This window comes from Hyperolius riggenbachi, chromosome 5 (genome assembly GCF_040937935.1).
Source record: "Hyperolius riggenbachi isolate aHypRig1 chromosome 5, aHypRig1.pri, whole genome shotgun sequence".
NCBI lineage: Eukaryota > Metazoa > Chordata > Amphibia > Anura > Hyperoliidae > Hyperolius > Hyperolius riggenbachi.
This window is the reverse complement of record NC_090650.1, coordinates 425,286,014-425,299,234: the sequence shown is the minus strand read 5'-3', so window position 1 is coordinate 425,299,234 and position 13,221 is coordinate 425,286,014. Positions and strand designations below refer to the sequence as shown.

At 43.6% G+C, this 13,221-nt stretch overlaps 1 protein-coding gene across 6 annotated transcripts in view; it reads left to right on the top strand.

Annotated features, from left to right (window-relative positions):
• The window catches only part of ZFAT (zinc finger and AT-hook domain containing), a 222,358-nt gene that overhangs the window by 83,668 nt on the left and 125,469 nt on the right, over positions 1-13,221 (top strand). For all 6 annotated transcript variants that reach the window (XM_068238055.1, XM_068238053.1, XM_068238052.1 and 3 more), the window contains one exon: positions 11,915-12,002. In XM_068238055.1, the coding sequence (XP_068094156.1) occupies positions 11,915-12,002 (88 nt within the window). The remainder of the gene's footprint in view (positions 1-11,914; positions 12,003-13,221) is intronic.

The following is a 13,221-nucleotide window of genomic DNA, read 5'->3' as shown; positions in this document are numbered from 1 at the left end:
CCTGGTGGTGAAAGGATGGAAAAAGGGACGGAGAAATCCGTACGCGTGGGGGTAAAGTGGTTAAAGGACAACCGAGGTGACCTGTGACATGATGAGATAGACATGTGTATGTACAGTGCCTAACACACAAATAACTATGCTGTGTTCCTTTTTTTTCTGTTTTTCTGCCTGAAAGAGTTAAATATCAGGTATGTAAGTGGCTGACTCAGTCCTGACAGAAAGTGACTACAGTGTGACCCTCACTAATAAGAAATTCCAACTATAAAACACTTTCCTAGCAGAAAATGGCTTCTGAGAGCAGTAAAGAGATAAAAAGGGTCAATAGTTCATAGATTTTTAGCTCTGGCATACTTCAATGAATGTGTCATTAAGCAGAGACAATGAGGCAGTCACAATTTGAAAACTAGATTTAAATATAAAACTGTGGGATATCTAAAAAAAAAGTCATTTTTAGGAGAAGGAGGATAGATACAATTGTTTTTCTCATCAGTTTGTTTTCACCTCAGTTGTCCTTTAAGAATGTCTAATGCTATCTGGACATTTTTATTTAACTTATTTGCTTAAAATCAGAATTCTAGAAATAATGAAATGTGCCCCCTCCCACCTTGTTTCTCCCCAACATACCATCGTGTTCTTATCTGCCCCCTTCTCCTCCCCCAATCTCTTTCTTATCCTCCCAAACATGAGAACAAAAATATAAAGATCCTACAGGGAAAACTTAGGTCAACTGCAAGAAATAGGAAAAGCTTTAAAGGGATACTGTAGGGGGTCGGGGGATAATGAGTTGAACTTACCCGGGGCTTCTATTGGTCCCCCGCAGACACCCTGTGCCCGTGCAGCCACTCACCGAGGCTCTGGCCCCGCCTCCGGTTCACGTCTGGAATTTCTGACTTTACAGTCTGAAAACCAATGCGCCTGCGTTGCCATGTCCTTGCTTTCACTGACGTCACCAGGATTGTGTAGCACAAGCCCTGTATGGTCTGTGACTGCGCAGTACGCTCCTGGTGACATCAGCAGGATTGAGGACACGGCAACGCAGGCACATTGATTTTCAGACTTTAAAGTCTGAAATTCCAGAAGTGAACCGGAGGCGGGCCGGAGCATTGGGGAGTGGCTGCACGGGCGCAGGATGTCTGCGGGGGATCATTAGAAGTCCCGGGTAAGTTCAACTCATTTTCCCCCGACCCCCCTACAGTATCCCTTTAATTCTGCATCACGCACATTGGAAGAAAAACAAAAATAGAAAACTACAATAGAGTAGAGTGGTGCCACATTCTATCCCCAATTTCCCATCAGATAGACAAGTCGAAGTGATTATTTCCGACAGGTCCGATCTGATTTCCAATTGTTTTTCTGATCGATTTTGTATAGAAGTGATCCTAAAGCAGCCCATACACTCAGCCGATTTTCTGGCCGACCGATCGATCGCGATCGATCGATCGATCGATCGATCGCAAATCGGTTGGCCAATCGACCGATCGACGGCCGATTTCGATCGATTTCGATGGATTTCCATCGAACTAGCAGGGTGGAAAATTTAGGTCGATCTGATGAGATTGCTTATCAGTTTGCATTGGCCTTAATGGAAATCTGATGGCAAAAAAATGCCATCAGATCGAATTTCAACAGATTTCAAACTGAAATCTATTGGAATTCTATCCTGGTAAAAAATGTTCTAAAAACGCATCAGATAGATCATCAGATGCATTTCTTATCTGTCTGCTGCCAATCTGACGAGTGTATGGGCACCTTTAGATGGATCAGAAAAAGGACTGGAAATAATCAATTCGATCTGTCTATCTGATGGGAGATTGTATGGTGTGTACCAGGCATTATTTAGCTTGCCTATCCTGTTGTTTTTAGGGTTGACTGTCAGATTGAGGAGAAATGTGATTTGAAAATAATATGTCTGTTGGTTTCCATTTTTACTGTTTCTCTGTGATGCCAAAAATGACATAATTTTTGCCCTTTTCCTTTTTTTTCCTTTTTTTTTTTTCCCGATTGAGCTCAGCGATAATTTTCTTTACCTACTGCCAGAGCTTACTGTCCCTCCCACAGCAAACATCACCTAGACAACAGGGGGTGTATTCAATTACCTCCTGGTCATAGTGTTCTTATCTTATCTAAAATAGGATGTGTTCTGTTGTTTGCATGCTGATATTAGCTTGGTACTGTAGCTAAAAAAAAAAAAAAAAATCCCAGGCAGGTAGGCAATGGCATCCAGACCAGGTAAGAAGAAAAAAAAAAAACCTGGAGCACATACAGACCTATTTCAGAAAGAATAAGGGGGTTACATATACTTTTAAGGCACTATTATTTAGGAATTTTTATTATTTTTGGATGTTACAACCCCCTTTAAAGGGGCACCAGTCACATAGCCGCTATTTTCACCTCAACGTTCAAGGACAACTGTAGTGAGAGGGATATGGTGGCCACCATATTTATTTCCTTTTAAACAATACCAAAGGAAAAGAAGGGACACCGAGAGCCCAATATAGTGTAGTAAGTTGGGTGATGGGTAAATGGAAAAGTATATGATAGATATACTCACAAGTCAGGGTTACCAATTAGGCAACCACTGTGTAGGCAGGTGAGGAGATTAGGCCCGTCCTCACTCAGGATTAAGATGTCGCTCTCTGTCACAGAGGCGCTTATTGTGACCTAAAGACTGCACTGTGTGTACTCCTGTTAATTATTGCCTGAAGAAGCAGGAATGTACCCGTGAAACGCGTTGTGCTGTATGTTGGAGTATATAAATAAATGTGTTTGTACTAAAACCGACAGTATCATGTCTGCTTCGGGGAGATGAGTCCACCACCGCCTCCCGAGGAATTTTAAAGTTTTTAGATATATTTTATTCTGTTGGCGCCTCTGTTCTCCTTACAAATTTTAAACAATACCAGTTGCCTGGCAGCCCTGCTGGTCTATTTGGCTGCAGTAGTGTCTGAATCACACCAGAAACAAGCATGCAGCTAATCCTGTCAAATCTGACAATAATGTCAGAAGTACCTGATCTGCTGCATGCTTGTTCAGGGTCTATGGCTGAAAGTATTAGAGACAGAGGATCAGCAGGACATCCAGGAAACTGTTATTGCTTAAAAGGAAATACACATGGGAGCCTCCATATACCTCTGGTTACAGTTAAGTTAGTTAAAAGGCTCATATTATAAAGATGACCTGACTGCAGCAGATTGGCTATTAGCAGACAAGATAGCGAGGCCTTCAGTTTTTACCACCCATTACCATTTTATATACTCTCTATATATGTAATTGCATCTTAGCTCGAAGGCTGATATCTGCGATTGCAGGTTGTCAGTTTTTAATGAAGTCACATGTACGCTTTCAGAAAAACAACCGCAGAAGGGAATGCCGAGCCGGGTCAGACCCGTGGATCCGCTCACTAATATAATGACAGTCTCCTTCAAAAACGCGCACATTAGTGACAAATTATCCGCGCTTCCCTCCTCGCTTCGGCGGCGCCGCGACGTCGAAAACAAGCCTGGCTGTCCATTAATGATGCCATTCTGGAGAAGCAGGCGTCTCCTCCGGGGGAACCGCAGACCCGTATATATTTATAGGGGAAGATAAAAGTTTTCAGTGCGAGCAATTATTCAGCCTCCCCGCCGATGGACTGATGCCGCGGCGCTCCTTGACGGAATAGGTGCAGGAAATTGGCGTCGTGCCGCTGCTCTCTCGGCGCATGTGGAGGTTGGGGGGGGGGGGGGGGGCAATCCTATGGAACGGTCCTGAGATACATTTGCATCGCGAGCACTGCGGGGGGCTTGTAAATGGCATGCCTGGGACGCGGCGTCCGACCGTACGCTGATGCTGAAAGCGCCCGCTTAGTATCCGTGGTAATGCGAATATTTGAATGAGAATGAGTAGAAATAAGCGCGTGTTTTCTCGAAGGCACTTAGGCAAGGGTGATGATCGCCCGTCATTATTTCACGTCTGTGAAAACAGCTTGAGATCGGTTAGCCGCGGATATAATGCCCGCGTTCTGTTTTATCTCCCGAGATGCCGGCTGGATTTGATGTTCTGTTACGGCAAATTCAGCGTATTCAGGATCCGTGAAGATGATCTGTCTGGGTTTGTAGCGTCTGAAAGGGAACCTGAACCGAGTAAACTTATTCAAAATAAACACATGATGTAGCTGCAAATGAATATTACATACTTACCTCATTGTCCGTTCCTCTCAGATGCTCAACATTTTCTTTTTACACTGATTCCTTCTGGCAGAACTGAAATATATCAGTTGCTGTCAGTTATTTATCAGTTGCTGTCAGTTATTTATCAGTTGCTGACAGTTCTATATCAGTTGCTGTCACTTATAACTGAAAAGACAATGGATGTGCAAGGTAATTTCCATGTTTCCCAATTTCTCATGTGGGTGATAATAGGGCCCTTTTCCACTAGCAATCACAAATCACAAGCGATTGCGATTTTTCATTAATTTTGTTATATGATTGAGAGTTTTCATTTGCATTGCATTTTTCCTCTTAAAATCGCCCCAGAAAGCGATTTGCAAATTGAATCACTATAGTGGAAAACAGGGCTGTGGAGTCAGGACAATTTTGGGCACCTGGAGTCGGAGTTGGAGTCGGAGTCGTGGATTTCATAAACTGAGGAGTCAGGAATCGGAGTCGGGTGATTTTTGTACAAAATCCACAGCCCTACCTTAAGTATTAGACTAAGGAGTTGGAGACGAGGAGTCGGAGTCTGAGCCATTTTGGGTACCCGGAGTTGTGGTTTCATAAACGTTGGAGTCGGAAGATTTTTGTACCGACTCCACAGCCCTGGTGGAAAATCCTTCTCATGATTTGTATGAGAAAATAGCAACCCTAGCCTTTTAAAAATCAGAAGCGATTTGCAATTTTTGGATTCAGCTGTGCAGTGGAAAAAGGCCCTTACAGTTTCAGTGTGCTGACCTGGAAGCTGGTATGGGGTAATGGCCATTTTCTTTTGAGGAGAGGAGGCGAGTGTAGGTATACAAATCGAACTCTGTTACCACCGCTCACTCCATCAAGCCCTTTTGACTAAGATTTTCCAGCATGCCTGATCATTTTGAGCAATTCGGACGCAATTAATCAATTGAGTGGCGACGTTGCAGCCACGCCAAAAATTGAGTAATGTAAGGGGTGCCATAAGGGTCTATACACAATTCGTAACATGTCATTGACTATCCCTTAGTCCACAGTAGGAAGACCAAAAGGGGATCAAAGATTGTCCAGATGCCATGTACATTTAGTAACCGTTCCTGTTTAGCTTGGAGCTGGACCACTGAAATCTGTCAGCAGCTAGATTTGTTGGCTACGATTTCAAGCTGCATGCAAATTCGTACAAAAATTTTGCTTCAAGTCGGAAAAAATTGGGGTGATTACGCACAACGGCAGGCAGGTGTTATTGCTGTAGGACAAAACCAAGTGAAAGAACATTCACACAATAAAGAGTAAGGCCTCTTTTCCATGAGTAGCTGACAGCTGGTCCCGGCCACCAGCTGGGTGCTTGCCTCCCCCCCCCATTAAGTTGCATCTGAGCATGGCAGTTGCTATGCTCAGACCTAACATGAGACCTTTTTTTTCACTGCCTTGTAACACTGCCATTTGTCAAACGTGACACCTCATTGCAGCCGAATGGCTCTTGTTGCCGGCAACATGGCGGCTAAACTGCTTGTCCAAGGAAAAGAAGCCTTAAAGTAAACCAGAGCTGTGGGAAAAAGAAGATTTGATACTCACCCGCGGCTTCCTCTAGCAGCATATACACATGTGAGTCCCACACCGTCCTCCGGCGGCCTGCTGTTCAGTCGCGATCAGCCCCGGTAATAGGCTCAGTCTGGTCCAGCCTGGGTCTTCTGCGCATGCGTGGACCTCCCGTGCATGCGCAGTAGACCCAGACTGACACGATTGAGCCGTCAGCTATTACCAGGCTGATCAGCAGACAGTGGGAGGATGGCGTGGGACACAGACGTGTTTATGGTGCTGGAGGAAGCCGCGGATGAGTATCAAATCTTCTTTTTCCCACAGCTCTGGTTTACTTTAAGCCTTGCACACATGCCTGAATAAGATTGGCCAATAACGACCACATCAGATGATATTCAAGCGTGTAAACAATGGCCGCTCGGCAAGCGACCCGCCTAGTGAATCAACTTGGCCTAGTAGCAGCCAAATTCTTTGAAGACAGTGCACCCCTGCGGCATCTTCAATGACACCGCAACGGCATGCATGACTGCTCCGTCATCCCTTCGCCACCTCCCGAATAGCGGCAGAGCGCATTGTCAGCCACACAGCTGACACTTTTATTTATACAGGCCGGCCCAGCGTTGACAAGTTTTTGTTGCATGCAACCCCACAGACCGTACTTTAAATTGAATTTACCTGCTTGCTGTTTTGTTTTCCCAAAGCGTTTCACAACTGATTCTGCCCCTCCCGTGTAGGACAATAGATGCTACTCCACAGAGAGCCCGGCGAGAATGTTTGTAGAGCGATCAGTGGAAAAGTCTCATCTCAAACAATCAAAAAAAGGGATTGTTTAAAGTGACTAAAGTAAAGTTTGAATGTAGTTTTAAGATGCCCTCTAGAGTCGCTTGAGTCTGCTTTTGATCTTCTGATATTAGCATGAGCAGGGAAAGTAATGGACCTCTTGTCGTAGGACCTGTAAGTACGGCTTCTAGAATGTGTAGGCTCTCGTTGTAAATCCATATCGTGGAGACGGAACACGCTATATATAAAGTATATAGGGTATGCAGGCCACGGCGTTCTCTGCAGCTGCTGCATGCCTTCTGCATTATACCTCCCGCTGTCAGGTTTAATTTGTTTGAGAAGACTCCATTATTTGAAGATTAGACGGAGGACAGCTGAGGAAAGAGCTTCTGACGGCCTCTGTTTGAAGGACTTTGATGCTAACTGGCTCACCTGGAAGGAATCTCTCCATTGATTGATGTGCTTTGAAGTCGGCTCCGCATTCTGTGAGCGTTTCAAGCTCCGCGGATGTGAACCAGAGAAGATGGAAGGTGATGTTTCCTACGGAATTCACAGCAGCTTTTTTTATATTTCAGCTGAAATCTTAAAGAGAGCCTGTTACAAATTGGGGTTTGTTGTGTTCTGAAGCCCTACTTGTTCATATCGACATTTTACTTGTTTACTTTCTTGGCTAGGGTATCTCAATGTGCTTTTATCTGCTGGCTCTGCTGTTTACAGGCAGATAATCCGAAAACTGTCAAATATCAAAGGTGCTGTTGGGAAAACACGAACAAAAAGTCAAAGTTTTGTTACAGTGTAAAGCTACGTACACAGAGCTGAGTTCTCTGATGTCTGATAGTTTGCAATCGTTCAGCTGTCTGTGCAGGTTTCCCACAATACCTTCCACTTTACCTAGGAGTTGAAATACCCCCAGAATGCTTCTGCATTCCAAGCAAGTGACATCTAGTGGCCAAATTTTATATTGCACTACAATTATAAATAAAAAGGTTGTTAAAGAGAATCTGTACTCTAAAATTCTTACAATACAAAGCATACCATTCTTTTCCTTATGTTCTCCTGGGCCCCTCTGTGCTGTTTCTGACACTCTCTGCTCCAAACCTGGCTTGTAATTACCAGTTTTAGGCAGTGTTTACAAACAAAAAAACATTGCTTCTAACCAGAGTGTAATAGGCTGAGAACAGCTCACTGTGTGACTCATGCAGAGCTTGGAGAGGGTGGGTATAGCTTCTGCCAATGACAAGCAGTGCTGCACATTCCACACATTCCAGCCTGAGCCCGACAGAGGAAAGAAGATAAGATTTATTACAGAGACAGTGCAACTAGAAAAGGCTGCAGTAAGACAGACCACATTAGAACAGGTATAGGAACTTATAGGATAGAAGAAATAAGGCTAACAATTTTGTTACAGACTCTCTTTAACACTTTGTCCCCTACCCTGCCCCCATACTTAAAAAACAAAATTGGGGAAAAAAAGTTGGAATTTTTAAAGAGAATATATACATTTTTACATTAGGGACTTACCTTTTTATATACGCACTAGTAGACCCAAGCCCGTTTTAAAACGGGCTCTAGGTCTTTTTTGTTTTTTTTCTACCACTGCCGCCAGTGCGCATGCACGCGCCCATCTCGCTCGCCCGCCTCACCCATCTTGCTCGCCCATCTCGCTCGCCCGCCCACCTCACTTCCTGGTCCCATCCAGCTGTCCGTACTGCGCACATGCGCAGTAGCAAATAACAGGGACACGGACAGCTGGGCGCAGTGACACAGGGAGATTATTATAGAGGATGCCATGTGGGTATGTTATTGTTATATTTGCAAATTAGGGCTCGTAATAGTTTATAAAGCACCAAAAACACAAAATGAAAGAAATGCACCTTTTATTTCCAAATAACATATTGCCTCTACAAATTGTACTAGGGATATAATTTAAATGTTGAAATAACCAGTACAAATGGGCAAATAAAATGTGTGGCTTTTATCTACAGTCACACGTTTTATTTAAACTATAATGGCTGAAATCTGAGAAATATTTTTTTTTCCATTTTATTCTAGTGATTCCTGTTAAAATGCGTATAAAATAAATTCATTCTTAGCAAAAAAGTACCTCCCAAAGAAAGCCCAATTTGTGGCTAGGAAAAATAAATTAAAAATCATTTAGGTGTGATAGGTTGTGATAAAGTTATTGACAAATGAATGGGAGGTGCTCTGAAATGTGAAAATTGCTCAGGTACGTAAGGGGAACACAACCTGTAGTGGTCAAGTTGAAAAAGTACTGCATATGACCAGAGATATGCTTTATTAACTGACTGCTGACGCAGGGGATGGACAGTACAGCTTTCAGCGAGGGGGAATGAGATAGGCTATTAGGAGATGTAATTGTCTTTTTCGGATCCCGAGGTTATTGTCTGAAAACGACTGTTGTGTCTTACAGTAATGAGTTCCACAAAGCTAAGACAGCCACTTACACGAGATTGCAGCATAAAACGGGAGACTGCGACAGAGAAACCAGTGCACAGAAAATATAAAGTGTGTATGTATGTGCGCATGTTTGTATAAGCGCTAACACGCTGCGTGCCAGAAAACTATTTTTTTTCTTTCTGGTATACATTTTTAGACTGCTTAAAGAGAACCTGAACTGAAGATTAAAAGTCAAAATAAACATACACAGGTCATACTTACCTCCCATGTAGTCTACTCGTCAATCTCTTTCTCCTCTCCCGCGTCCTGTTTGTCCACTGTGATTGATGGAGTTCTCCATTCTCCATTTTGAAAATGGCCATTACCCATAACAGCTTCCTGGTCAGCACATTGTTAAACTGTAATATCGCTGACTTGAGCCATAAGGAAACATGGACATTACCTTGCACATTCAGTTGCAACTGACAGCAACTGATAAATAACTGACAGCAACTGGTATATTTCAGTTCTTACAAAATATTGTCAGAACTAGAAGGGATCTCTGTAAGAAGAAAATGGTGAGCCTCTGAGAGGAACTGATGGCAAGGTAACTATGTAATATTCCTTTGCAGCTACGTCATGTGTTTATTTTAAATAATTTTACTCAGTTCAGGTTCCCTTTAACGTGAACCAGAGACGAAGCACCCTCATGTATTTTACCATATATATATATATATCAGGGGAACATTAGAGAAAACAACTACCCTGCTTTCTGTTTCATTATTTACTGTTCAGATTGCTTCCTATCAGCCCTGATAAAATTCCCAACTGAGCATTCAGTCTGGTTTTGTTCAGGAATCTTTGGGCTGAGTCTGTCTTCTTTTCAAGCCCAAGCCTGCCCCCTTGTGGCTCTGCTCAGGAATCATTATACCTGAGTCATTATAGCAAAGCCAGACTGAATGCTCAGTCGGGGATTTTATCAGGTCTGATAAGAAGCAGGCTGAGCAGTGAAGGATGTAACAGAGAGCAGGGTAGGTGTTTTCTCTAATGTTCCCACTGATATATATGGTAAAATACATGAGGGTGCCTCGTCTCTGGTTCCCTTTAAGATCACATCCCTTCTCTGTGATCCACACTTTCAAAAACTGCATGAATTATCACCACTTCTGCACTTATCCTCACATCTATGAAGCGGCCATCGGAGCAGCACTCTAGAAGGGCCAACAGTAAGAGGTACTTTGGAAGTGGTGACCCCAAGCCACACGGTTGTTTGTCCGCCACTGTTAATGGTACACGGGAAATACTGGCGATCGAGTGGGGCAAAAACAGTGCTGGCAATTTGGGCACAGTGGGCACTGCCATAGGTCAGTCAAAAATGTGGGCGGCGTAAAAAAAACGGAGCACAAAATACAATAAAACCAGCGTAATTCGGCCACCAGCAAGGGCTGGCAGTTGAATTGCCTCTTACATCCGACTCAATGGCGGCCTGGAGGGGGAATAGTAATTAGCACAGCCGGGACTTTTGCAGGAGCAGGGTGAGCCATTTTTTAAGCTTTACCCTGCGTCCAAATCTCCCAACGCCTTAATTACATGAACACCTGGTGATAACAGGGACCGTCAGTCTGCCACTATGCCAGTGCTAGTAACCCCGGCTGCTGATGCCCACTTTTGGGGGTTTGCGGTACCTTTGCAGCTCAGATGCACAGAGAATAAGACCCTGGGGTGGGGTGGGGGGTCAGCACATGAGCAGGAGGGCTTATCCACACTACAGTACAATCTCTCTTGCTTGGGGAGGGGCAGGGCCCTGACAAACCAAACGCTCCCTCAAAACCCACCTTTTCCGACAAGCATATGCTCTATCTTAGACCATTCACCCATCAACCTTGCGTGACTAGATTGACTCCTTACTAAATCTCGCACTGCCTGTACATATACTGTATACTTCCCCACCTCTTGTTTCCACCCCATTCCTTCAGATTGTAAGCTCACAAGGGCAGGGCTCTCACCCTTTTGTGTCTTGGAATGTTATTCATTTATTAGCTTGCACTCTGTTATACATTTATACATTTTATCCATCATTTTAAATGTGCTGTTGTAATCAGCAGTTCTGTATTTTGGACCAGTGTCCATATTTGTTGTATATCATTGTCTGTATCATTATGTATCCCTTGTTTGTTTTCTTACATTGTACAGCGCCACGGAATATGTTGGCGATTTATAAATAAATAATAATAATAATAATAATAGCGTTTTACAGGTTGTATTCATTTTTTTTCACAAACTGCTTCCATTGACTTGCATTAAAATCGTAGGAAAATTGAAGCGATCACGGCTATTTTGCCATGGTTTTACCACGATTTTAATGTAAGTCAATAGAAGCGTTTTTTTTACAAAACGAAAACGGCCCGCAAAACGCTCTTCTGGTGTGTCGGGGCCTGAAGTCGGTGCAGAGTGCAAGCTCTGCAGCCCCGGTGTACAGACGGTTTTGAAGGTGAATTGTTTTTCAAGCAGTGATGATAGTGCTGATATATCTTTATTATTATTATTATTATTGATTTATAAAGCGCCAACATATTCCGTGGCGCTGAACAAAGTAAGAAACAAACATGGGGTACATAATACAGACAATGGTGTACACACCAATATACAAGATACATAATTAGTGACAAAATACAAAGAATGATACAAAATACAAATTATAGAATTGGCAATGACAGTGACAAAATAAACATGATGAATAAAATGTATAATGGTTACCAAGACACAAAAGGGGGAGAGAGCAAGGTCAGTAATGCTTTATCATTTCATTGTTGGTCAGGGAGCCATTTGGTGTTTATTTTGTATTTGTTCTTAATTTTATTTATATATTTATTTTTGCTTTTTTTACATCTGCTTCTTGCCAGCAGGAGAATCTGAGTTGCAGGAAAAACAGCGCGCTTCATCAATCACCTTATTGGCTCGTCAATACTTTGCCTTACCCGGCTCATAAGTCACAATTATTGTGTAACGTTATTGATCGGCCGCGTTTCTCGTTACAGGACAAAAAGACGTATTCCTGCCCGGCGTGCGAAAAGTCCTTCCCGGATGACCGCCTTATAAAATCCCACATAAAGGCCAACCACCCCGGTAAGTCTGGAACTGGACAACACATAGAGGGTATTTCACAAACCTGTTTCATTATTAGTTAAAGAGAACCTGTAACAAATGTTTCAGCCTTATTTCTTCTATCCTATAAGTTCCTATACCTGTTCTAATGTGGTCTGTCTTACTGCAGCCTTTCCTAGTTGCACAGTGGCTGTATTATCTCTGTTATATAATCTAATCTTCTTTCCTTTGACGGCTTTCTGGAGCTCAGGCAGGAATGTGCTGCTCTGCTTGTGATAGGCAGAAGCTATACACACCCTCTACACACCCCCTGCAGGCTCTGTGTGTGTCACAGACTGAGCTCCTCTCAGCCTATCACATGCCATGTCTTTTGTTTGTAAACACTGCCTAAAACTGTTAATTACAAGCCAGGATTGCAGCAGGGAGTGGCAGAAACAGCACAGAGGGGCCCAGGAGAAGATAATGAATAAAATGGTATGTTTTTTTATTGTAAGAATTTTAGAGTACAGATTCTCTTTAAAGAGAACCTGTACTAAAAAAATACCCCTCTGGGGATACTTACCTCAGGAGGGGGAAGCCTTAGGCTTCTCCAACCCCCTGTAGCTGTGAGGAATTCAGTGCTGGCTCCCCCGAAACCTAGCTTGACAAGAGTGCGCAGGCGCGGGCTATATTTACCTCTCCACGATCCTGCGTAAGCTAGGCGGAAATAGTCAAACCCGATCGTATCTGCACAGGCACACAGGATTTGTGGCTGCGCAGTAGAGCGGATACGATCGGGTTCGGCTATTTCCACCTTAACCTGACCGGAGAGAGACGCTAGCGCACCTGCGCAGGATCGCGGTGGGTAAATATTTACCTCCCCGCAGTTCAGGGGGCTGCAGCGCTTGATTGCCAGGACACCGGAGGACGGGGGAAGCCTCGTTAGTATCCAGAGGCTTCCTCCACCCGAGGTCACTATCCCCAGAGGGGTATTTTTACATTTCAGAGTTTCTAGAGGAACTATAGTGAAAATAAATGATAAATAAAGACAGTGGGGCGCCAATAGGACTTCAGCGGCTGGACCTAGATCAGAAGTTTCCCTTAAAGAGAAACTCCGACCAAGAATTAACTTTATCCCAATCAGTAGCTGATACCCCCTTTTACATGAGAAATATAATGCATTTCACAAACAGACCATCAGGGGGCGCTGTATGACTGATTTTGTGCTGAAACCCCTCCCACAAGAAGCTCTGAGTACCGC